The following is a 26,811-nucleotide window of genomic DNA, read 5'->3' on the forward strand; positions in this document are numbered from 1 at the left end:
AGAAAAATGTATAATTAAAAGAAATAAAGAACAACACACACTGGAGCACACATTAAAGCCAGATATCGATTTATTTGGTATTCATATTGAAACCAGCTACATATAAAACCTTTTGTGCATGTCCCTCGAGTCATGCACAGCATTGCACTGTAAATATGCCACAGCTTGACACGTTGTGTCTAAGTAGAAAAATAAAGATATTATTTACATGAAAGAAAACAGTCTTTAGTTTAATCCTGCAGAAAAGCTCTTTAGAGTGGGAACAACCAGATCTCACCCTTTCAAAGCAGTCACTGTTCTGAACGGTTCAGTTGTTCAGCCAGAGGTGGCAGTGGAGAGAAAAATGTGAACACTCTGCTCTGCTAACATGTGGCCTGTTGAAGGGCATGTAAGAAAGAGGAGATTAGTGGATCACTAGCCGTCATTCAGGGTCTGATGAAGTGCAAGACCACAAGGCCATGATGAGCGGTGTCCAAGAAACTTTCTGCTTAGTGTTGAAACGTTCTTCAGCTTCTGAATGGTAGATTGTTTTTTTTTGTTTCACATTCGGTCTGTTCCATTCTGCACTTCATGTCACTTCATGTCACATTTCCACAGCTCTGATGGATCCCGTTGGGCAGCAGCAAGGATCTACATCCCAGCGCCTCATCAGAACATAGAATGTCTTCTGATGTTCTAATGAGGCTCATTTGTAACATTAAATACCCTTTAAACAGGTACTAAAAATATTTTTGCCTAAGGCTCACATTTCTGTGTGAATTAATAGCTGTAATGAATGAACTTTTCAATAATGTTCTAATTTATGGACACACACACTTGTAAATGTCTGAGTTCACTTATAATAACAATCAAGCTTTCTTTAGTAGTCAGTGTTTGAGAAATCTGGATTTTGAGAGGAATGTTATGAGTGAATAATGTGGATCCAGTCCCACAGCTAGGCTGTCTTCTCCAAGATGTCAATCAGATCCAGATGTAGGAAATTCTGGAATATTAAAACTAACTGCATGTGGAGAGAAAACATGAAAGTAACAAACAGGAAAGGCTCTTGCAAAGTTCTGTGGGAGCAGTTTCAGCTGCAACAATTACAACGAGGCACCTTTGCAAAACCTTTGTATTGTTGTTTTTTTTGTGGCGCCATCTAGTGGCCAGCCTTTCTGTCCTCAGGTCAACAACAAGCCTGAGGACCGGAAACCTTCATTGTACTATTACATAAGACATATCTGTAGTCACCCTTAAACCCTGATGCATTCACTGTCCTGGGAGGGGAAACTTATTTCTGTCGTTACCTGTACATTATGCACAGGGTTGCTACAAATGTTTCATTTTCAAAATCACATAATTTTTCATTCTCTGATATCTCAGTAAAGCTGTTTACAATACATTTCCAGCAGATATTTTAAGCTATCTTTTAGAAAATTGAATTTGGGGGAAAAGTCTGGAAATGTTTCACTGCAATCCCTAAACTTTCTGAAAGGCTTCAGAACCCATGGTGTCTCTGCTGCTGTCTAGTCCTCAGCTTCACGGATCGTCTGATGGTAAAATAAAATGTAGTTTTCCAGATAATTCCTGAAGCCCCGCCCAGAAACAGCTTTGATTTGGGTGAGAAATGACATGAAGTGATTGGAACGTCCAGACCAGCTCAACCTTCAGGCTGCTTCTCTGATATTTAAATGATCCTCCTGCGTCTTTGGCTCCACCTACTGGCCTGTCTTCTGCAGTTACATTTAGTTAGGACCTGACTGAGATGTCTGTGATGAATGACTGTGACTTGTGGTCTGCACTGAATAGCTGCATGTGAGAGTAAAGACACCCTGCTCCTGCTCTCCTCCACGCTGCCCTGCAGGTCTGCAGCTTCAGGATGGGAGCCTTCTTCACCTGGCTCCCACCGCTCAGCAGGTTTTCCTCAGGGGGAAGAGAACAGTCTCTGCTTCACAAGTTTCTGTTGATAAATGACCAAATAAATGCACCATGAGTTTGAGACTGCGATTCCGATTCACCGTTTCATCTCAGAATCCAGGGAGAAACTTCTGAAACAGCGTTTGTGGTTGATGCTACAGAATGCTGAGACCCTCCTCAGTCTGCACCAGGCTGACTCCAACAGGCAGAGCCACAAACCTGCAACACACAGAAATACTCAGGTAAAAACAGAAATGCCAAACAGCAGTTTTATGAAAACATTAACTTACACTTTCCCAACTATTAGACATGAAACTTCAATTTGAAGGAAAAGTGGAAGAGTTGACAGTTAATCTGGAACATTTAAGATGTTAACTCCTTCATAATAAGTTTTATGAGGCATTCCCAGAGACCGAGCCAGACACCAGGAGTGTCCTGGTCTGGACAGACTTTGGTCCACATAGAGACTGACAGTCTGATAGAGTCAAACAAATCAAAGGTCAGCAGGTGCAGAAGATCCTTCATGAACACATTAGAAGGAGGCCACAGCACAGTGACACGCATCATTATGGTAAATGGGACTTTTACTGATTTGTCTCAACCATGACTTAAAATGAGTTTCATATTTTCCATTCTAATGATGAATTTTTTCAAAAGAAATTTGGTTTATTGAGACACCATAATCCATTTTATTTATGGTTTTGTGAGGTTTTTATTTTGGTTTTATTTATTGTTTTTGGTTGTTGTGTTTTATTTTGGATACTCTGTATACCTTATGCTTTCTTGGTCTTTAAGAGAGTGAGCTTGCATCATTATACCATTATCAAAATATTACTTGAAAATGGTCTCAAAACAACAATATTTTTTGCAAAAATTACTGGGAAAATTTATCATCCAGCAAAATTAGTTCAGGTAACAGACCAAAGCAAATTTGCATTAAACTTCTGGAATTGGATCTCAGCTCTGTTGGTATTTTGTAGACTGTTTCATAAAACCCACAGATTTACACGAGGCCTGCCAGTTCTGACAGGAAGCAGTCTGAGGTCCAAACAGGATGAGGCACATGAAGGAACAGCAGAAAATGTTTTCTACCTAAACGTTGATGTGAGCTCCAGTGTTGGCAGAAGAAGCGGTGATGATGATGGAGGAGGACAGCAGGAGAGGTTGGGGACGTGGTGTCTGGAGACACGGCATGACGAGCCAGGGCAGCCATGTTTTTGTGTAGATGGGTGTGAGGGTTGCGGTGAGGGGGGGGGCAGTGGAGTCACTTGGGGCTCGTAGCTGTGGGAGTGGGGGGGTAAACCAGGGCCACGTCGACCCGCTCCGAGCCGTTCTTTGGACAGATGATCTCAGTCAGACCGTCGGGCCGCGGCTGGCTCAGCAGCTCACCTGGAACAGGACGAGAGTACAGGTCAACACCAGTACACCCAGTACGCCCAGTACACAGAACATTTACACACAGTAAACCCGACTCTGTAAACTGTTGGGGATATTTTTCCAGCTCAGACTCCTGAAGAAATTAGAACGTTAAATCTGTGATGTCACTCATTTTGTTGGCTCAAACTGGTAAGCAGTAGTGCAATTTCTCCACTAGGTGGCAGCAAAATATCTCTGTGACTGTGCTGAGATGAAGGTCAGTCATGCATGTGTGTTTGTGACTGATGAACAGATCCAGATACGCTCTACAGAGCCTGAAGGCCTGAAGGCCTTCACCCTGAGCCTTCCCCCGGCAGCTTAAAGAAGCTTAAACCTTCTCACTGATTCTCTTTTTCAGAAGCCACTGGTGAGCTAACAGGAAGTAAAGATTGTTGTAGAAAACAAAACCAGAGAAACCATTATTCTCAGTGTTGGAATGGTCCACTAAAGCAAAAATACAACAATAATACACAAAGTGATGACAAAATTACAGGAAATATGAAACACCTTTACTGTCTCACGACAGAACGTCTCATTTTTCTTCCTAGACATATTGGTGTGAGGTCAAGCCTGCCAGTCTGAATTCAGGGCACAAGTTTTTCCATTTTCCTGCACCACCAACCATTGTTCCTGCTTGGGGCTATTTTTATGATCCCCTTGGCAATTTTGCGCTTGAAGAGATTACAATAAGGGAAAATTTTTATCCAAACACACACACACAGTACAGATGCACTGATCCCATGCCCGTTTCTCCTACGGGCTAAAAACAAAAACAAGCTGCAGCCTGAGGGATCAACAGAGATCAGCACAATGTGACTGTTTCCAGTATTTTTCCTCCTTGTCTGATAATCAGCCCTGAGCAGATTAAAGTGGAGCAGAGGAATATCCCCTTAAGCTTTCAAATTAAAGCACTTTTTCCACCCAAATGGAAGCAACTTCCATTAAAATGTAACCATTCAGCTGATTCACACCTGAATATAGCAGGAAGCATCAGGTACTTAGTGACATACAGCATGTTGGAAAGTGTAATGTAGTAACTGTATTCCTATTCAAAGTCAAAGCTGTAAGAAAAACTGGATTTAACCTGAAGAGCGACGTCTTCGTCCTGACAGCATCTGGCAGATCATTGAGATTCTGATCATCTTTATTTTGTTTGTTAAAAAACACACAAAAAAACTTTTCTAAAGACACGTATAGACTGAGTTTGTTCTATTTTGTATATGAAAACAAGTTTTCTTTTAAAAAATACTATTGAAATGTATCTACTGTTATGTGTGCATGGCAGGACAACAGTGTGCCGTCCATGAAAGAAGGTGTTATTGGATCACTTCTATGAATACTGTCAGGTTTTGATAGAAACATTCTGTCTTCTCTAGAAGGAGAAGAAGAAAACAAGCGAACAGGAATAGAACAGAGTTTAATGTTTTGCAGTTACTGTAGTCAGGATATTGAGCTGAGTGCAGTTTCCATTCTAACCTGCTGAATGCAGGCGCAACTGCCTGTTCTGAACAATAGACTTTAATATGAGTTGGCCATTAGGAGGAATATTTCTGCATATGTTCACATTTTTATCCGGAAAGGGGCCACCCCCATCACTCTTCACCCCCCACAAATTCCTTTCTGTTGTCTGGATTTCAACATCTCATTCAGTTCATTACCCTGAGGAGCAGAGTATGATCCAACTGAGCTCTGAACAAGTTGAATGATAAGACAAGAATGTTCTGAAAAAGAAGTACAGCCAGCTCTGGGCTCATGTCACCATGACAGCAGGTAGGAACAAACAAAACCACAGCATCACTCAACATGGCGGAGGAGCCATGAAAACCATTCCTGCTCTTCCACGGTAGTTGACTAACAGCTTCATGAGCGCTGTTTCTCAGTCACCTGAAGATGTCTGTGTTACGATCCGAAGCCTGGGTCTCCACTTCATCCTGCAGCTCAGCATTGATCCGATGGTCTGGTTTATCTGGTAAATACCATATCCTGCCCCAGCAACATGCCAATCAGCTGGAGGACAGGAAATCTCATGCCTTCATCAGAAATACTGGCCATATTTGCCACAGCTATAGAAGTTATGCAAGAGATATTTAAATGACCCAATAATCTCATCTTTTGATAAGTTATGCACAAACACTGTCTGCTCTGGGGAGGATTCACTCACCTCTGCATGTCAAATGCTCACTTGGGATCCAACTGCCAGGAGTCCGGCTAAGGTTCTAACTAATTCAGTAAATAATTATTTGTCCTCTTGCAGGCATTTACAGAGCATAGCTATGTCTTCCCTAGATGGTCAGTGATTCTGTAAATATGGAAATAAAATATAATGACACAATGACGTCAGAGCAAACACAACAGATCCGGTCCTGAGGCAGCAAAATGCCGGTTCTTCATCCATCACCTCAGACTGTCCTGCCATGTGATTCCTCACATTTAGAACCATGTAATGAGTTCTAAATGGAAGGAAAAGATAGAAAACAGTAACCCAGCAGCTTAGGAAGCCCAGAGGGTCATGTTTAAACATTCCAGCAGGAAGGATCTAACACATGCTGCAGCATCTGATGACCTGCCAGATGGTGAGATAATCGATGCAGAAAACCCAGGATGGTCTGAATAATTCCTGGCAATCCTATTGAGCTTATGAAAAGGATTCCAGCCCAGGAGCTCAGTCAGCTCTAACAGGGAACAGCAAACTTTCACAAGCTTTCATATTAGTGCTGTTCTCATATGGCAATGATAAAAGTAAACAAGTCTGAATTACATTTTAATTTAATATTCTAAGATATGTAATTTATTTAAAGGTCATTCTGTGTTTTTCAGCCATTTTGACTTTGAATAAAGATATTAATGAGTTGAAAAGACAAGATGATCTGTTTGTTGTAGGGCCACCTTAAAGTTGATCTCATCTTATCAGGCAGCCTTCCAGATCAAACAGAAACAAGTTCCAGGTAAAAGGGCTGGATATGCCGTCAGCCGTTATCAGCACGGAGCTCACAGTGGAAATCAATACGCTCTTATTCATGCTAATGGAATATGCAGCTCTGCAAACTGTTGACAGGTTTGGGCCGGACAGGCTGCTGCTCTGTTTGCTTTGTACTAAGCTAACAAAGTGAAGAAGGAAGTAAGCCCACATTGTTTACCAATGAAGCCTCACGCGCTCAACTTCTCTGCTCAGAGTGTTGAGACTAAAATCAGGCTCACAGGCAGTACAAAATTACTTTTCATATCATTAGTCATATGACTAATGACCTGCCGGTTGGAAACTCAGAAATCTGATCTTTTTCCAATCAGTTAAGGCAGCACACCTTTGTACTACTCCAGTCTTCTTTAAGAACCATATCACCGAGAGAAAAAGTCAAAGTTTGTTGTTTTCAGTATCAATGATGTGCTTAGAAAATAAAAGATTTCTACTTCAGGAACCAGGGTAGTTTTCTGGGGTCATTAATACTCCAGAGTTTAAATTTACCACCCAAAACAAATTATTATACAAAAGAATACATTCTTGGAAATAAAAATATTGATACTCTTTAGGCATGTTGTGTCTATTTTATTTTCAGGAAAACTATAAATGTCTTTGTTCATGTTTGAAGGACAATCAGCCTTCAGTCGCCCTGCAAAGACAGTTGGTTGTTGTAGCTCTTAAAACTACAGTATGTAATAAACAATATACTCTTTACATATTTGTAGCCTAGCAGATATCAAGCAGGAGGGTGTGACTGACAAAGCTAAGACCCTCCCCCTGTCCTTGATTGGTTGTTTCTGATCACTGGGAGGAGACAGAGGAGCTTGATTTTCTTTCAGTTCATCTGTCTGTACTAAACTGTTGGGACATAATGACAGTTTAAAAAATATATATATACATATAACCTATATGTAAAAAAAAAACAAAAAAACAAAGTCTGACTTTTCCAAACCTAGTTGTGGTGAAAAGAACAAGGGGTCAGAAATTGGTGAATTGTTAGGCAAGATTTCAAAACACAAATTTTGGACAAAAAAAAACCTACAGTACTGTGAGCTCATAGCACCAACATTGATATTAGAGAATACATGAGATCACGTGTATAAATATCACATATCTGCAGGTGTCAACAGGAGGAACAGAGGCAGAATGAGAGCAGCTGAGGGCCGGAGCCTCCAGCTGAATCAGCTCCTCCTCCACTTCCTCTGTCTGACTGAGAAGAGTCACACTGTGACCATCACAGGCCTGATTTCAAAACACAGGAATGCTCACGTCGACTGCAAAATACACAATGCATCCACACACACACACCCCTATACACACACCTCCCTCCACAAACACTGCAGGTAGAGGAATGACTTTCTTTGGCTCTTACTGTTCCCCCCCAACCACCCTCCTTGGCTTCTCCTAAATGGTTTCCAATCGCAGCCATAAAAGGAAACGGACACTTCTGCCTGAGCAGCAAAAGTTTTCCTGTCTCCAGGAAACTCCCACTGGGATGTCATGGTGAGTTTCGAGGGTCTGCTTCATTCACAAGCTTTAGCACAACAACTCAGACTTCCTATTAAACATCCTCTTCCATTGTGAGTGTGTGTTGTAAGGAAGAATGGCTGGACTTTCAGGATTTCTTTATCACCGAGTCCCACAGTAGCAGAGAACAATGAACAATGTGTTTTCTCTCAGACTAAAGTATACATGCTGAGATTCTGACACAGCCTGTCAGAGACCTCCACCAATATGCTTCCAGTGCTTACCGTGACTCTGCAGGATGAGAGTACCACTCTGCTAAATCAGCAAAGTTCATATTTCACGTTAACTAGTCCACTTCCACTATCCGGTTTTTGTGTCTGCAGGGGACATAAATACTTCCGAGGAATGTTTATCTAAGGCGGTGAAGAATTATGTACATTTGTATGACTCTTCATTAAATAACTACTATAACAATAACTGACTGTCAAATGGCGGACACCTCCTGGATGGAAACTGCAACATCGTTGGCAAAAAGCAAAGAGAATACAGGGAGGGAAGGGAAACGGAATGGGGCGGAGCCAATCACTGGCCACGTATTCTCTTACATCACGGACAACACTGGCTTTATTGCAGCAGTTTGGGTCAACACAGGAAAGAAACTTCATTTTAGGCCAGGATCAGAGTTCAACAGACGAGAATTCATTTTGATAGGGATTTTAGAAAACCCAGCCTGACTACACAGAGCTGACTTCAGGATTCAGGCCCAACATGGAGCTCAGCCATCAGAACCCTCCTAAGCTTCAGGAGCTTCAGGTGTGATGTGACCTTTCCAGCAGAAACCAGAGCAGCGCCATCTCCCACAGCGACTGCAAATAGCCGTCAGTTCAGGTTGCAAGGCTGCACAAGTCTGCAAGCTGGGCGGCACGACTGCCCCTCATAATGAGGTCGCTGTGTGTAGAGGATGAATGGGTTCACAGCAGCTGCTGGGAGGCTGGCAGAGGCCGCTGGCTCAGATGGAGGATTAACACAGAACTGTGTTAAAAGGGTGGATCAACCAAACACACACACACACACACACAAAATGCTGAAGGTTGAAAAAGTACACTGGAAACTCTATGGCACACCTCTGTCTCAAGAAGTGATGTACCTTATTTTAGAAAAGTTCTCCTCATCCAAACATAAGAGAATAAGTTGGAAAACTAACATCTGATATAAAAATGTGGAACTAAGGAAACTGAGTCCTGCAGAAGCTGCCAGGCTGATGATCTCAGCTGCTTCTTTTTATCTCTTTCGATCCTTTTTGATAAAATGAACAATAACCTGGGCTGCCAGTAGTGACAGTTTTGGGCTGCAACAGAAACTGTAGCAGCTCTAAGAAGCTCTGCAAGCCTTTGCTAGCTGCACTGGATGAACGCAGGATGTGTGAAATGGAGCGGAATGAGCGGGGAGGATGGGCTCAGAGAACCGGCCCACACTGGCAGTTCAGCTACTTCTGATGAACTCAGCATCATCTTCAGGAATGTTTGGCCCGGAAAGCCAGAAACATGACTGCAGATGCTGCTTACAGAAACCAAGCTGAAGTCTAACTCAGTTAGACAGATTGTTCCTCAGCATACAGCAGTGAGGCTCATCACTCTAGTATCCCTCCACTAACTCACTTTTTACTTTATTTGTTACACAATTATTCCTCTGAAATAATTATTCTCAAAGCAAACTGAAAGTCAGTTTTCCATCCATTCATCAAATCATTTCTATCCATGTTTCTATTTACAGAGCTGCAAGGGGCCAGATGCACCATGCTGCTCCCACTGCTGCTGAGGGGAATGTGGAGACCACTTAGGCTAACCTGCATATTTTTGGACTGTGGAAGGAAGACGGAGTACCAGGAGAGAACCCACCAGGAAAACATGCAAACGGCCTGCAGAAAGGCTCCAGACTAGGATCTGAACCCACAGTTCAGTCCTGGTTCAACTCCCTAACACATCACATCTGTTTTTGCCACATTTCAGGGACAAAAACAGATTATTTATCTAAAAGTAATATCCAAAGCTTCATACTTAAGGCTAATGTGGCTACAGAGAGTCTGCTTCAGATAAACTCACACTCGGTCAGGATGATACACTGTGGATCACTGTCAGCTGGAATGGGAAAACATGTCATCATAGACCAGGTGTTAATGGCTGGTCTCTCTCTCTCACTATTCTCTATCTCTTTCTCTCTCTCTCTCTCTCACACACACACACACACACACACACACACACACACACACACACACACACACACACACACGCACATGCACCCACACACACACACACACACCCCCCACACACACACACACACACCCACTCACACAGCTAGCAGAGCTGCATTTTTCAGGGGAATCAGAGAGCTTCGTTAACCAGCTCTACAGGAGTAACTTCTGGTCATAAACTCTTTTATCTGTCAGAATTAATTACATGTCAGTGCTATATATTTCAACATTGTTTTAGAGACCAGATTTTGCAAATGAGTGGCAGTTATTTGCTTTTTTATGGATGTTTATAGAGTGATGATTTAAGGTCTTTTTCATAATGAAAACTGTTCAGCCTGAAGCTCCATGGCTGGCCCTCATCCCTGTTATTATGCCAACACTGCTGTCCTGTCTGGAGAGAAATCATTAAAGCAGATCCATGCATGGTGGCTGGAACAGCTGCACTCAGTGTTGCAGATGGATCTGAGCAGCACAGCAAGGCATCACTGCAGCTGCAGAGCAGCAGAGTGTGAAGACACAGACAGGGACGGAGAAAAGAGGGAATCCAGCCGAGCTGTCCAGTCCTCTGGGGAGTGGAAACTACGTTACATGTTGCTTGTTTTGAAATATTTTCTTTCAAGGTCAAATTGTGGACTTCAGATTGTTTGAAAATGAAATTGTAACCCTTTTCAGATTGATGGGAACCAACAATAACTTTTTTTTCCTTGGTGATGTATAAACACACACCAGAATGGTCAGACATTGCTTTTCAGAGGCAGTCACAGTGTTGATAATGTAGATGAGTTCATAGATACATTTCATTAACAAGACATGGCTACTGTGAACACCTTGAGGTGCACCGATCTATCGTTCAGCAGATTTATCAGCACCAATTTCCTTGATTTTGGTAAATCAGTGATCGGTCGATACTTACATGTAAAGCCGATCTTATCCTCCGATCTTATCTACCTCAGCAAAGCCTACAAATCAGCCACTGTCCTCTTTGCTCTGCAGAGGGAGGTTAGACTGACAGACCGGCCCACCAGGTCATGTCTGCAGGTTTACAGTTAACAACAGTCACCCCACTGTTCTTAACTCAGCGACTTTCTTCTTATATTTAGCAACATTTCAAACAAAAATATTTGGTATCGACCAAAACTGGAATCAGCAGGTCAGGCTTTTTAAAGATCGGTAATCGGCTGGAAAACTTCAATCGGTGCAGTTTTCCAGCCTTCCAGATAACTGCAGTTTTCCAGTTATCCTTGAACTTTTATTTGACAGTACTAGTTGATGAGCACTGCCCATCTGAGGCTGGTCTGACCTGATTTAAGTCATGGTCAATGGAAAGCTAAATAAAAATGAAATGAGGCAGAATCCTGCGACTAAATGACTGAATGATCTCAGAATCTACTGAGCTTCTCTGTTGCTCACACTTTTAGTTTTATCATGCTCTTAGGCTATCTGCACAGTAAAGTGAAAGAGCTCATAATGAGTACAGCGTCCTGGCTGAGGGCAAAGGTTCTGTTCTGAATCATAGCAGCAGAACCATGGAGGTCAAACAGTCTTTGCTGGGATCCAAATGAAAGAGCAGATTAAAACCTTCAGCCCTAAAATAGCAGAGAGCAGAGAGCAGTGGTGGCCTGAGGATCTGTTAACATTTGTGTTCTGACAAATTGGTGGTTGCTTGTGGTGAGCAGCAGCAGCCGCCATCTTGGCTTCAGTTACTCTGCTGTTTAGCTGTGAAAACAAGCAGCCACAAAGAGTCTCATGTTAGATCCAAATTGGGCTTTTCAGCCACAGCAGAGAGCAGTGAAGTAGTAAAGTGTTCTGATCCAACTGTATCCTGATTGTTTAGGGCAGACATCTTTACTGCACGACCACAACTGACTGCTTCTGTGTTTATACTCTGTCTCTTCCTCTCCTCCAAATGCCCGGATGACCTTTCACCCCGAGCCTGATCCTCTGATGGGCTCTACCTGCTAAAGAAAAGTGCCTCTTCTCCACTGTCACCCCATGCTTCCTCAGGATGAGACAACACTATCCTGAGTAAATACAAAAACTGATTACGAGGATTTAACTTAATAAGTTTAAAAACTATTTACAATTTATTTGTATTTATTGAGTATTTATTTAACCAGAAGGATTCTTGAGGATTTGCTCTGTTGCTGCTACCCCAACAGATGACAGCAGAAGAGATGACGCTCTCAATAGACTGATAGAAGATCTGGAGCATCTTGCAGCAAACCTTGAAGTCTAGTATGCTCTGTCCCTTCTTAAAGATGCGTCACTGTTTTGTCTCCAGTCCAGACTGCTGTCCTTGTGAACACTGAGGTATTTATATTCCTAAACCGTCTCCACTTCACGTTGTGGCTCTTTGCAGCCCCAAAGCTTTGAAATTCCTTTACAACCCTTCTCAGACTGAGACAGGTCAGTGGCTAGTTTACAGCCATGAATGACTGAATATTACTGGAATGAACTCAACTGATTTGAACTAAATTTGCTCCAAACTGAATAAAATACAACTAATAATCAGCAAATTATGAGTTGCACCAGTTTGTCTTGGTGTCTCGGTGACCGGAGTGGGTGAGAAGCTCTCCAGGTTTCCAAACTCATTCATGATCAAACCTGTGTGTACTAAGGTTCACACACACCTGACTGAGTAAGCTGCAGCCTGACTCATGTGAGGAAAGAGCAGGATTACTGCAGGGTGACGTAACAGGATCGTCTCTCTGCCGACACATTACTCACCTGCCAAGATATGAAACAAACCTCCTTTTATCAATTAACTCTCAAGAGTTAATTGATGAAGGAAAATGTAATAAATGGTATTTATGGTTGCTTTTTACCTCACAAATTAATCAAATGAACTTTGTTGGAGCTCATGTTGGTTTGTTGGCATGAATCCTTTAAGGCATCAACTTACTTCAGCATTAACAGATGCTAAAATCTGCTTTAATCAAGTTCTAACATTTTAACTCTGCAGGACGGAGCTTTGTCACTGAAGAAGACGTCATGAATTCTTTCTTGGACTGAGGAACCCAATCGCCATGGTGCTGATCTTAATCTGTTTGAACCCACACTGAGCTCTACAGTCATGATTCGTCTGCAGATTAATTTCCTAAATAAAACATCCAAATGAAGACTATAGAGGGATGTGATACTATCCATTTACTCAGAGGTTTTTACATCCACCAACAAACAAAGTGCTCTGCATCCACCGGACTAGTACAGAGCTCATATCTGAGCCTGGAGTTCCAAACTGGAACAGACATGTTTTAGCACTTCACTGTGACAAACATGAGGAACATGGAATACTGGGGAATGTTCTCAAACAACACACAGGATGGAAGCAGTGCTAGGTTTCTAGCTAATTAGCATGGTTAAAGTAATGAAACCAGAAAGTCTTAGTCCACTCAGAAGTTCCTCCTTCAGTGACTCAAAGGGAGTAAAGGGATCTGTTCAGACCTGTTGCATATTCTCCAACAATAACCATCCTCAGGTTTCCCAGCAGAGACCGTCACCCGTCCCCTCCCTCTCTGACACACCCATCCTGTGAGGAGCGTCTCCGGCACACAGAGAAACCACAGCATGTTCTCCCCTCAGACTGCTGCTCACACACTTTGGTTTTTTTTAAAAGAAGGAACTGCAGATGATTTGCAGTTTCCCTATGAGAGAGCATGGCTTCATTCACACACAAAGAAACCTTACAGCTCATCAAAAAGCCCAGAGCTGATACAATGCAGCGATGCACCTTCCATCCATCCAGTCACTTACTACACCAGTCTGCAATTCCCTATACAGAGCTGAGAGTGATCTCTAATTAACATGACATGCACCTCTTCCTCACTATGGGTGGGAAAAAAAGCATCTGGAAAAAGCTGGAACATCAGTACAGATGTTTAAGTTACAACTTTTAGAGTTTATGGTCTCTTCATTTACAGGACAGAAAATATAGGAGTTAAACTGACTGGACCTACGTTTTGTGTATTAAAGAGTTATCAGCCTGTGTAACATTTAGCATAGAATGGCATTAAATTGATTTGAAAATAAATGACTTTTTTCCAGACTGAACTGTTTAAAATAACTAAATCTATTGGAAAAAAAGGTTTTTCTTCCCGTTTTTGGTCCAGATGGTGTTGCTATAACCCTTTAGAATTAGTCAAGAGGAAATAATCTAATCTGTTTTATCTTCAGACAAAACATCTTGCCTCGCTCCACTTCAGGATCTGCGAGTTACCATGGCAACGACCTCAAGGCCAGCATGAAGATTCACAACCAAAGCAAGAAAACACTTACTGGCACCTTAAATGAAACAACTGATCTCATGTTTTCTCTCTCTATTTCATCTAACAGATTACAAGATGTTCTGGTTCTGAAGGACAAACAGATGGACCCACATAGGTGATGACATCAAGATTCTGTCTCCATCATGTTCCTTACCAGGAGAAGGGCAGCTGTTTTGAGTTATGGGTTAGTTTGACGACTAAGGTGTGAATTAAGCTGAGGTTAGGTTAAGGGTTAGGGTCATGCTATAGAAATGAATGGAAGTCAATGGAAAGTTTCTGTGAAGACAGAAAGTGTTACGGCAGAACCATGAACGCAGCCTGCAGTGCCACTGTGTGAACATCTGGGATGATTTATTGTGAACTGATTCTATATAACTGAACTGAACTGGATTTTGTAATCCTTCCTGTTTGGTACTTGAGGCTGGTGTTGGTGTCTCTTACAGTTCAGTGACTTGTTCTGGCCTTTATCTCACATCTGTGATGACCTCCAGGTCCTGTATGGCCAGTATTTCCTCTTTAATTGACTTTAGATGCAACTTTTGGAACTCTTTGTCTCTTCACAAAAGCCTGCTACTCTGATCCCAAAATGACACTGTATCCATGGCAATCCATGTACTACTCTGAAACCTGTCAGCTGATCTGAGCCACAGCAGAGGAGAACAAGCTGCTTCCTTCTGAACTCACCAATAAATGACTTCATGCCTCTTTGTGATTAAAATTCACTGATCAGTTCGTGGGATAATCATGCAATTATCATGATTGCATGATAATTCTAATCATGCAATCATGATTAGAATTATGATTGCATAGTTCTAATCATAATTAGCACTTGTCTCATGTTAAATGTTTTATTTCAATGTTCAGTTGGTTTTAGTCTCTTCCTCATTATTGATACTTTCAGACGATAAAATGAAGAACTAAAAATGGAAACGCCAACTTTGACTTTTTTCACATCTTCATCTTCATATTTGTAATTCAATAAAAGTGGTTTTGAAGCTAATAGTTAAAAGCTCTGCTTCCTCAAAATGAAAAATCTCCTTATCAAGTTGGAGGGCAGTGGCAGTCTGAAGACTGAGCAGCAGGAATGTGGGAGCCAATCAGGACAAACAGCAGCTCTGCTTCATTCAACATTCACTCTGTCACTGCTGCTGCTGCTGGGAATATTTGGAAAAAACATGATATTGTGGAACTTACCCAGACTTGCATATTTATTTTATTTATTTTTCTTCTAAAATCTCAGAAAAACAGTTAATACATGTTTGGTGTTGAAATGTAACAGTCGTGCTACAGTAAATCTTCTATAAATGTCTAATAACCAAACAGGAGGACAGCATTCTACTCAGGCTGCATGCAGTCAGTTAAAGAAAAAATAAATAAATAAATTATGAAGTTGTTGGAAGTGACTAAAGTGTCTCTGATCTAATGTTTAAAACAGAAAAAGGAAAACAACCATAAAATTGTTAATGTTTCAGTAAAATGTGTTCCCAGGAGGATTTTGGCATGGGGATGATTTAATAAGTCATCCATGTTGCTTCAGTTGCTAAACTTAAGCTTGAGGCAGAAACATGAGCCTTCAGCCTGAACATGTTCAAACTGCTACCTGGCTCAGGTTCATCACAAATATACATGTGAAACAAATGAGTGCCGGAGCAGCCTGAGGCTAAAGCTGCGCCACAGCTGAGAGGACAGGCCTCCTCTCCTCTGCTCTGCTCTGCTCTCTGATGCACAGGCTGCCACTCCAGAGTCATTTAAATAAGATCGGCTGCGTCTGAGTGCCCTGCTGCTCAGAACCTCAGGATAATCCCAGCAGATCCTGTAACTGGATTAAGAGTCCGACCAAGATCTACAGCAAGAGTGAAAGTCCTGTGACAAGCAGCTGCAGCCACACGTGTCTTCAGGGGTAGAGGACACACACACACATACACACACACACATACACATTTTACCACCTAAAGTACATAGAGCAAACAGCTTGTTAATCATTTAACAGATCTACTGAAGCCTTTCTCTCTATCTGGTTCAAGGGAAAAATTTTACCATCTGAATCTAAATCATTTTACTACAAAAGATTTCTTGTTTACTTGTCCATTTAACATGATGATTGTATTCAGATATATACATCTTTACAATATTTTAGATAATTAACCTATTTGGGGAACAAAATGTCACGTTTTATGACGCTGGACATAATAAAAATGATCTAAACCAAGTTGTAAAATAATCTTGTATTAGCGCGTTTCTGGAACAGCAGTAAACCTGACGCACAAGCAACCTCAGCAAACAGCCAGTGGTTAAAGCTCCAGTATGTGACTTTTATAAAAAATATATTTTTATTTATTTGTTAAAACTCTGACTATGTCATGGCAGTATTTTAGGAGACAGATAATCTATGAAAAGATCAAACTCCTCCGTCTTCTCCCTGACCAATTGGCATCTAGATAAATTAACTCCGGTCAGAAACAACAAGTCAGAATCAGGGGGAGGGGCTTAGCACTGTCAGTCACCCTTATGTCGATGCTGCTCAATGTGTTAATGGTGGAGAAACAGTTTATCATTCCAGGAAAACAGTTTATTCATCATCATCTGTGGCAAGCTGACGAGCCTGAGCATTCACTGTGGGTAACAAGATGTAGCATAGCAGAGAGCAAAAGGGAGGGTGTGAGCAGCTCATACACGATGATGACTGACAGCCCCAAGACCCTCCTCCTGGCTCTGATTGGTTGTTTCTGATGGAGCGGTGTATCTGTGAGGTGGCAGCAGGTCTATAAGGAGAAGTCACTTGGCTTTTTCACTGATAATCTGTTTCATTTTGCACTGTAAAAAGAGTGGTAGTTTTAACAAATGTATATACTGTATGTAAAAAAAATTATATAGCAGATAAATACTAGTATTTTCATTTTGCTTCAAAAAACAAACTTGAAGGAACACTGTAAAAAACTATTGTTGTGTTCAAGTTGTGCTAAAACAAATTAGCTTATCAGTGAAGCTCTTCTAGCCTAAAATAGCATCTCAATGCTAAATATGTAGCAGCGGCTCAGACATCCCAATGCTAATGTCAGCATTTCATTTCATTCACATTTCTACAGAAGTTCCATAAATGATCATATCTCCTGAAACTCTGGAGAGCTGAATGGCCAGAACAGCTTTTGGCACCAATGTGAATAAAAACAATAAAAATCTTTGTTATTGAGCTCATATACTTAATAATTTGAACACAAAATGTTTCTTATTTTGTTGCCATATAGTTTTCAAATAAAATGTGATAAATTTTGATTAATTATATTCCCTGCACTTAATTCAATTAAAAATCTTAATCAACTTCCACCCCTAAAAATAAATCAAATCTAAAAACAAAAGTAAAAAAAAATATATACACCCGCTTGCTATTTTTACCGAATTCAAAAGGGAAGTAACAACAAAGCGTGCCTCATCAAACCCATTCGATTCCCTGATAATCAGCCACATGGCTGATTATCAGGCACATGGCTGATTATCAGGGAATCGAATGGGACCACCTGTAGAAAAGCAGTTCTTCTGGCAGTTAGCTCGTCTGGAGCATTTATGTATCTACAGCACAAAGTCAAGAGAGAAAGACATCAGAAATGACCTGAACATGTTTGGTCTGTTGGGAAAGGCTGCCCAGAAAGTCGAGAAAGTTTGTTCCCCATATAAACCATATGATGGTGAGACTTTGGTGTGCAGAGCTGCATTAGTCGTACCACAAGGCTCCCGGAACAATGTTGTTTAGACAAAGACCATGAATCCCAGCAGCATGTCTGGAGAAAACCAAACACAGTGTATAAAGTACAAACATCTCACACCAACAGTCAAGCACGGTGGAGGGAGGGGGGATTATTTAGGCTTGTTTTACAGCCACATGAGTTTATGATGAACTCCTGTTTATCAAAGTATTCTGGAGTCAAACATGAAACCATCTGTCTAACCGCTGAAGACTGGTTCAAACTGGATCATCAACAGGACAATGACCCCAAACATCACCGTTTGGTCACCATTTCCTTTCCACAACAGAAAGGAGCCAAGGTATTGCAATGGTCCAGTCAAAGTCTAGACCACAAGCTGAATAAAACAATGTGCTGGGGAATAAACAGAGCTGTAGAGGAACACAAATCTGTATCACTGCAAATAAGAGTCATGGAGAAACCAAGCACTGTAAGGGTTTACTGCCAAAGGTGCTACATCACGCAAGGGGTGTGTTTACTTTTTACAGCTTTTAATTTCAGATTCATTTTCATTTTAAAAAAATAAGGGTGTGTGGTCTCCTATGTGTTTATGCATACTTCAGGTGTGATTGAAATAATGTTTGAACTTGGTAAAAACATAATTTTTAACCAAAGACGTGAAAAAAGGTTTTGAGTTAGACCACAAATGTACAGACACACACTGAGCCTGTCGCAATATGCAATAAATCAATTAATAGCTTGATACTTTAAAATAAATTCAATAGTTTTTATTTGCATGATTTATCATTTCTCTCAAAAACTGGATGCTAAGTCTTCAGTCTGGTGCTTTGGTCTTATGTCGGTGCCCTGCAGCAGCTAGCTCAGGATGCTCACTGACGCCGACCGCTTCAACTCAAACTAATGTAACGATGAGTTCAGGAGCATCAGGAATTTCTATGCTATTGAAGACAAGAACCATAGAGGATGAACAACCTCCCAAACACAGATACAGGCGCTCATCATTTGGAACTAGTGATGACTGGTGTGTTTTTCTTCCAGTCACATGGTATCCCTGTAGCCATGAGGAAGCCTCTGTGCTTCAAATAGACCAGAGCTCCTGCTGCCTGCTCCAGCAGTAATCCTTCACTGTCAGCTCCTGCAGCTCTGATGAGTCTGAGCCTCCAGGTCAGGATGAACTCTGACCTGTTCATCTATTTTTATGTTTGTCTAATTTTGAACCTTAAGTTCCTTGTGAAGCTTAGTGAAGGTGTTCACCACCGATGGGCTGCAGTCACCAGGCCTCGCCGCTAAAGGCTGACTGTCAGTTGTACGAGCAGCTAATGAAGAGAAGAAGAACTTACAGGACTAGAGAATCCAGACATTCTTCCTTCCTGTTTATGTTCTGAGAAGTCTTAGCCCCTGATCTCAGTCTGACCTGTATCTGACCCCTGGGCTCGATACAGTGATGTTATTCCCTCCATCAAAAGAGAAGTTAGTCCATGTGGAAACTGTGGTCCTCTGAAGAAGACAAAGCCATAAACAGCATGTTCTGCTGACTTTCACAATAAAACCCTAACCAGACTAAATAATAGGGCAGCACGACATCAGGAAACATGTCATTGTGATAGTATTGCTAAATGTTGTCATGACAATGAGTCAATTTCTTCCTGTTAACACCGTCACAATGACCCATCCTTCTTTGAGCTTCAGCATCACCAGTGACTGTCCATCCAACAGGACAGAGACATTATTAATGCATGACACTTTGATTATAATATTCTACCAAACATTACATCCAAACTGTGATTACAACTTTGCAAAAACTGACTGATGTGATTTTCATTCAATGTACTGTGTAACTGTGCCAAAAAATAAACTACCTACCAAAAGAGTTAGGATCTTAGTTAGCAGCAACATGACATGTTTACACCAAACCTGCATCTGCAGGTCATCCTGGTGTTGCTGGCTGACTCATAAAATAGAGTTTAGTTTATTTAAGGGCATAAACTAATCCCTAATTTATGGGTTTATGGGAGGTCTGAACACAATCACAGGCCAAATTTATTTTACAATTTTATTTGTAAAAAATGTTGAAAATCAAGCATAATTTTTCCTCCACTTCAGAAATAAACACTGTGTTGTGTGGACCTGTCACATAAAACCCCAAAATAAAAAATACACTCATGTTTGTCATTGTGACAAAATGTGAAAAAGATGAAGGGGTATGAGTATTTTTGCAGGGTGAGCAGCACAGTGTTGCACTCTCTATATCCACAGCTACGTCTCAGCAAATGACTAGAATCTGTGTTCTAACAAGGCTTGTTTGTAAGATTAATGGTATTTTTTTAAATAAAAACTGTTAAGCAGGTAATAAACACACTTGCCATTAAATTCACATTTTTGTATTAAATAATTTTATTGGTCTGATGTAATATTCAAATCTTAAATGTGCTGCAAGAGGAAAAATATTTTAACAGAAATAAAGGGTTGAAAACATCAGTTTGTATTTCACAAAGTAAACTGGCTGAAATAAATTAACTTTTAATAATTTTCTAACTTATTGATCTGAACCTCTGAAGAAGAAGCAACAAACAAGTTTTTTCAGCCTTTCCAAAGAAAATAATCAAAGTTCTGTTTCATCTTCCATAAATGGTCAGATATAAAAACTACTTTTGCCCAAATTAAATACAATGACCAAGAGCCATCTACAGGGCTCCTGATGTTTTAAATATTGGAATTAAATTAAATAATAATAAAAACACACACACACACACACCCCTACACACCCTCACACACACACAATATTTGTCACTTCCTCAATACATAAACGTAAGGTTTGTAGTTGTACATGTGAGTAAAAATGATTTAAAAAAGAAGAAAAACTTGTGATATGATAAAAACAAAATACCAAGGTGAAAACAATTCAGCAGATTTACACTAAATATGAACGCAACAAACTCGGAAAAGAGAACAGAGAAGACCTGTGACATGGATCACAGGACGAAGAAAAAGGAGAAGATGCTAATAGTCTAATACACTCAATCAACCCAGGCCTTTGTTCTCAAACGGAGCGGATCATCTGAGGACAAAGTGTGTTTAGTCTCTGTTGGTCCAAACTGCATCAACACACTGCAGCCACGAGGATCATGTCCATAAAAGGCCAGATGAAGCAGATCTCCTTACACACCATAGCTATTTTACCTACTCCTGTGTCTCTTTGAACTTCAGGCTTTCAATAATCACTTCTTCCGTTTTGAATCTTTTGATTTTTATGGAGTGTGCCTTGCTGTTTTCCTCTGACCAGAATTGAAACGTCCCTTTCAATCCTGAAACAGTAAATCTTTCAGCCTTCGTCCACATGACTCTTTCCTCCCAGCAGACCTGCAGCCTGTTTCCTCTGAGCACAGCTGAACTTTACCCAAAAACTGATCCAGCTGCTTTTTCTAAATATAATAAGCAGGAGGAAATACCTGCACAGCTGCCAGCACACAATGTGCCATAAAAGTCTGAGTCTTTTCTATGTGTTCTGCTTCAAAGACAAAGTGAAAAGCTTGCTGATGTGCAGGAGCAAAATGAGTCCTGCAGGAGGAATTTCCGTCTTTTATCAGGATGACTGCAGCAGAAAACAACTTGTTAAACATCAGCACTGTGATCACTCTGCTGTCACACTCAAGCTATTCGGATCAGACCCTAATACTGGCCAACATTTTACACCATGCCAGACATGAACACTGCAGAAAGCCAATTCCTAAGCCCTGACCACTGAGGCGGAAAATGAATCATTGGTTGAAACAAAACTATGTTTAGTGGAAATGATTCTGTGCAGATCTACAGGAACAGAGACTGGATGATCTCCCACTTCCAGTTTCTTGAGAATCTTTTTGTGCTCTGGCCACCGGGAGTGTAAACTGCAAAACTTTAAAAAATGTTTCACAGACCTTCAAAATGTGCGTTTGCAGTTTGACATCCAAACACTCATTGAATATGATCAAAAAGATTCTGTACTTTAAGTTCAGATAGTGAACAGTCCACAGAGAAACCTTCATGTCAGAAAGCATCCCAGACTTGTCAAAAACATGGCATGTCAACATTTCAAGCCAAGATGGAAACCGTCACCACAATACCGCCTCCTGTTGCAATAACAGATGACTGGGTTTATGTACAGTGCGAAGAAAGATGTGTCAGAGCTCCTCTGTAAAATGTGTCAACGTATGTAAAGTTATTGGGAGCTAAAACTGATCATCTAATTAGTGGAAATCTTGTAAAACAAGAGTCCTGAAAGCTTGAGAATATCCAGCATTACATTAGATCACATGACAGCAGCAGCTGACCAGTTCTACCCCTGCAGTCTGCAGCCAGCAGAACCAGAGTCCAGCATTAAAAGCAGGTCATGATGCAGCTGCAGCCTGACCAGCACTGAGGATTATTTCTGTCCCTGAGCAAGGGGGAAGAGGCAGCAGCTTTGTTCCACCTCCATCCCCCACTGATGGAGGCATCTGTCTCCATCTTCCATGGAGCTGCATTCAGAATCAGGGTGTGGCTGAATCTGATTACTGACAGCTGCAGTGGTTCAGCTCATATCAACACAAATCTTCCTCTCACAGAAGAGGCAGACAAGGACAAAGACAGAACTCCATCTAATTTCACAGGTCAGCCTTCTTCACTCAGACACCATCATCATCATCATCTGCTTGTGCCCGTCCAGTAGCAACCTGTTCAGGAACAGCAAACTGCTAAGGATGGAACATCAAGTGTCCTGGATGTTAAAGGGGACACAGCTTTGAAATCTAACCAAAACCACACATAATGACACCAAGCCTTAGATTATACTGAATTATGATTTTTGTTATATTTTGTAGTAAAACAAGATGATGAAGAAAAAGGATCCATCATGATTCAAGCATCAGTGTTAGATCAGATGGTTCCAGTCTGCACTTCAACAGATCATTTATGTTCTGAAACCAACAGAAGAATTTCTTACTGGAAAAAGAAAATAAAGAACCATGTTGGTGAACTGCATGTAGCAACCAGAGTATTCTCCAAATAAGGAAGTAATATAGTCTTCTGACAGCTTTTCCAGATTGTGTCCACTCAGGTCAAACACTAACCGTTAGCTCTGCTGGTAGCTTTCAGAGGTGTTCAACTTTGTAATGTTGCTTTTTACTAAATAGACTGAATATTTCCTGCACCACGCCCAGTTCAGTGTGGTTCACATGTCTGAGCTGTGTTAATAAGCCTGGATTAAAGACGCTCACCTGGATGAGCTCATCAAACAGGACTTACCTGGGAAGGCATGCGGGTTGGACGACCCTCTCTTGAGGCACTTGGAACAGAGAATATGTACATTATAGTGCAGGCCAGGCCATTCCTGCAGCAGCATGTTCAGCTCCTCCACCAGTGGAGTGACAGCCTGCCAGGCGGTCCAGATGTTAGGCAGTGAGGCGTGGCTGGCGATGGACAAAGTCTCCAAGAACAGCTTCCCCTTAGCGGGCTGGTGGCTGATCACCACTGGGACCTTCCCCCGATAGGCAAATATCTGATGCCTGCCATCTGACCGCTGGACCACATGGTTGTTGATCTGCACACTGAAGCGTGCAAAAAGTCCAGGAGGAAACAGGAAAGGGAAGCTGTACTGGATGTAGAGCTGCTCCACTGAGAACAAGGGGCTAAGATTCAGAGAGTTTCCTTCCACTGAGTCTTCAAACCGAGCCTCCTCGCTGCTGACATAGCTGGGAAACTTGTACCACACTGTGGCGCCGTTCAAGGGCTTGGTACGAGGTTTGTTGATGCAGTAGCAGACACCCATCTTCTCCAGGAGCTCCATAATGAGGTGGAGGTCCCGCTGTGTCTCAATGTGTGGTCTGAGGAGCAGGCGGATGACATTGGAGGGCAGGAGGCCATCATGGAGGAAGCCCTCCAGGTGCTGCTGAAGATGAGTGACCCTGAGGTTCTCTCCCTTCTCATCCTCAATAACTAGACTCACTCTCCCCTTGTCACCCCTCTCCCCTTCAGACAGCAGCCGGTCCAATAGAGTGAACTTGTCCCTCTGAAAGAAGACATTAAGAATTGCAATAAAACGTGGAAGATTGTGGAAAACATACTCCTTCAGTGTGATGCTGTCCTCAAAGTAGAGCAGCTTCCCACTCTCATGCAGGTAGGACAAGGCGCTCTGCAGTCGGTCCTCTGTGAGTCCCGCCTGTAGGCCCAGACGGGCTGAGCTCCACCATGACAGCCACAGATCTTTGGATTTAAAGTGCAACTCCTCCAACATCTGCCAGGACTTTGGCAGCACACGGTGAAGGTTGGGGAAAATCTCCCTGTGGTCTGCAACAGACATGAGCTTCTCCCTCAGCCTCTGGATGTTCTTCTGGGTCTTTGTGCAGCTAATGCTCAGGACCGGGGACAGGATCTGCAATCGCTGGTTTAGCATGTACTGCAACTGGGCTTTCTTGCGCCTCAGGTTCTTGTCGCTGACACCATAGAAGAGAACGTGTGGGCTGGAGGTGCGGACCTTGTAGCCTTGCTCCAGAGCGAGGTCTACCTGCTGGACCAGGCTACTTAGACATTGAATGTCACTCCTCTCCTGGAGGCCGATCTGTCTGTGTATGTCCAGAGTTTTCTCCTCCAACTCCATCTCTCCACACAGGTCTGCATGTGTCCCCACCAAGCACACAACAGCATGGGGGACTTTAGCGCACAGCAGGTGAAGGAAATACCCGATGTGGGCATAAAAGTTCTTGGGCGAGTAAGCTCTAAGATTGACAACGAGAACATAGAGAGCACCGGGGGAGAGAAAAAAGGGTTTGATGAGGTCATAGTTTAGGTTCCCTGACAAGTCGTACACTAAGAACATTAGATGGCGATCAGAGTCTGCCACCCAATTAGTGACTTCTATTCCTTTATTTCCCTGGGTTCCTCTGATGTCCTCCTCAGTTGGTACCAAGCTCTGTCTCAGCTTGGTCTTACCAGCATTTTTTGTCCCCATCAGAACCAGTTTGAGCCATGGCTTCACAGCAAGCTGAGACTGTGCAAGTTCCTTCTGGTAGACAGCAATGTATGGGATTCCCTTCATGCACACCTCATATGGAGGCTGGATGAGAGGGTTATCTTTCACCTTCCAAATGTTAACCCTGGACAGTTTGCCAAAATGATCTGGAAGAATGGCTATTTGGTTACCCTGTAAAACAAGTTCCTCCAATTTCTCCAGCTCCACAATGGAATCAGGTAGATGAGTGATGTTGTTGTTGTCCAGCCAGAGATTTACCAGCTTCACCAGCTGACCAATTCCCTCTGGAATATTAGTCAGTTTATTCCTGCTCAGGTAGAGTTCCTCTAATCCCGTAATGCTTAAAACAGCCTGTGGAAATTCGTTAAACTCGTTGGAGGACAAATTTATCATTTTCAGGCTTTGCAGCTGAGCAAAGGATGAAGGCAGCACTGTGAGGTTGTTTCCATCCAGCATCAGGCTCTCCAAGTTGTGCAGGTGACAGAAAGTGTCATGTAAGGAGGACATGTGCAGACTGCTGAGCCACAGGATCTTGGTGGACTTCAGCCTCAAAATGTCAGCTGGCAAAGCCTGAAACTTGTTCCCAGAGAGGTCAAGCTCCTCCAGCTCCCCCAGGGCCAAGATCTCAGCAGGGAACTGGTTCAGCTTGTTGTGATCTGCATCCAGAGTTCGCAGCTTGCAAAGGCTGGTGAAGGACCTGGGGAAGTCGTGCAGGTCGTTAAAACTGATGTCAAGTTCCTCCAGAGTCTGAAGCGCTCCAATCTGAGCTGGAAGGTTCTGGAGTTTGTTGTGACTGATGCAGAGCTTCTTCAGTCCTCTCAGCTGCCCCACACCATCAGGCAGGCTTCTCACACAGTTGTGACTCATGTCAAGCTCTACCAACTGCCCCAGCTCAAGCACCACCCTGGGCACAGCGGAGAACCTGTTCCTGCGGAGGATGAGGATGCGCAGGTTGTTGAGGGTGGACTGCAGTCCGTCCGGCAGCTCCTGGAGGGAGTTGTTTCCCAGATTGAGCACCTCTATGTCGGATATATCGTCGGGCAGGATGATCTGGTTGTTTTTGGAGCAGAGGGTCAGCTGGCGGAGGTTGCTCCGCAGCTTCCTGGAGCGGAGGGCGGCATCCCTCCACAACCTGGCCGTTTTCAGATTGTTCTCCGTTTCCTCCATGGCGTTGCACCCAGATCCCTCCTTCTCCTTCTCCTCCTCCTCCTCCTCCTCGTTGTTTTCATTGAGAGTTTTCATGATTCCTGAGCGGGCAGCATGGTGGACAAAGTCCCTCAAAAACCAGCGCTCCTCCGATGAACAAGCCCTCGGTCAGAAGGGGGACAACAGCCCCTCGGTGTCGGCTAATAATCAAGTGTTGTGGCAGGAATGGGAGGGGTTCCTGCGGCCGCGGAGACATCCTCTTCTCCTGCGCCACTCAGCACACAATGAGAGCAGACCTCCGCGATTACAGCTTCTGCTTCAACCCCGAGCCAGAGGCCCGGGGCTCCGCCTGCCCTCTGATCATCACAATCAACATCGTCGCCCACAGAAACCGCCCTGAGGCTCCCAGAGTCCGGGAGGAGCCGAGTGTTTGTGATGGCTGCAGCGCCGCCGTGAGTCCTCCGGGGAGCGGAGTGGAAGTGAGGCAGCAGCAGCAACAGCAGCGCACACTGCGTCAGATCTCTGCGCTCCTCCTCCCTTTCTCCTCCTTCCTGTAGTCCGGAGAGAGGAGGAGGGAAAGTGGTCATCGTCCCATCGTTTCCCTGCTGCAAAACTCACTACTGTATGAGATTCCAGAGCAGAAATGTTGTTATAATGCGAATAAAAACATGTAGGGTAGCGGTGGAGACTGTAGGTCCCGTTGATTGAAGGGAACGAAGATATTT

The 26,811-nt window shown here is 42.7% G+C and overlaps 1 protein-coding gene across 1 annotated transcript; it reads right to left on the minus strand.

The window, feature by feature from the left end:
- Nucleotides 1–52: 52 nt before the first annotated feature.
- Nucleotides 53–26,566, minus strand: mfhas1 (multifunctional ROCO family signaling regulator 1). Its single transcript, XM_032570401.1, has 3 exons — nt 23,218–26,566; nt 2,989–3,285; nt 53–2,115 (listed from the first exon to the last, which is right to left on the minus strand). The coding sequence occupies exons 1-2, from the start codon at nt 26,180–26,182 to the stop codon at nt 3,161–3,163; spliced, it is 3,090 nt and encodes a 1,029-aa protein (XP_032426292.1). The 5' UTR covers nt 26,183–26,566; the 3' UTR covers nt 53–2,115; nt 2,989–3,160.
- Nucleotides 26,567–26,811: the final 245 nt, after the last annotated feature.

Source organism: Xiphophorus hellerii, chromosome 8, assembly GCF_003331165.1.
Source record: "Xiphophorus hellerii strain 12219 chromosome 8, Xiphophorus_hellerii-4.1, whole genome shotgun sequence".
NCBI classification, from domain to species: domain Eukaryota; kingdom Metazoa; phylum Chordata; class Actinopteri; order Cyprinodontiformes; family Poeciliidae; genus Xiphophorus; species Xiphophorus hellerii.

Bases quoted from the DNA above. Each gene is read 5' to 3' on its own strand.
- mfhas1 (XM_032570401.1), bottom strand. From the start codon at position 26,182: ATGAAAACTCTCAATGAAAACAACGAGGAGGAGGAGGAGGAGGAGAAG. The intron at 3,286-23,217 runs GTAAGTCCTGTT...GTCCTGTTCCAG, and splicing joins CAACCCGCATGCCTTCCCAG to GTGAGCTGCTGAGCCAGCCG.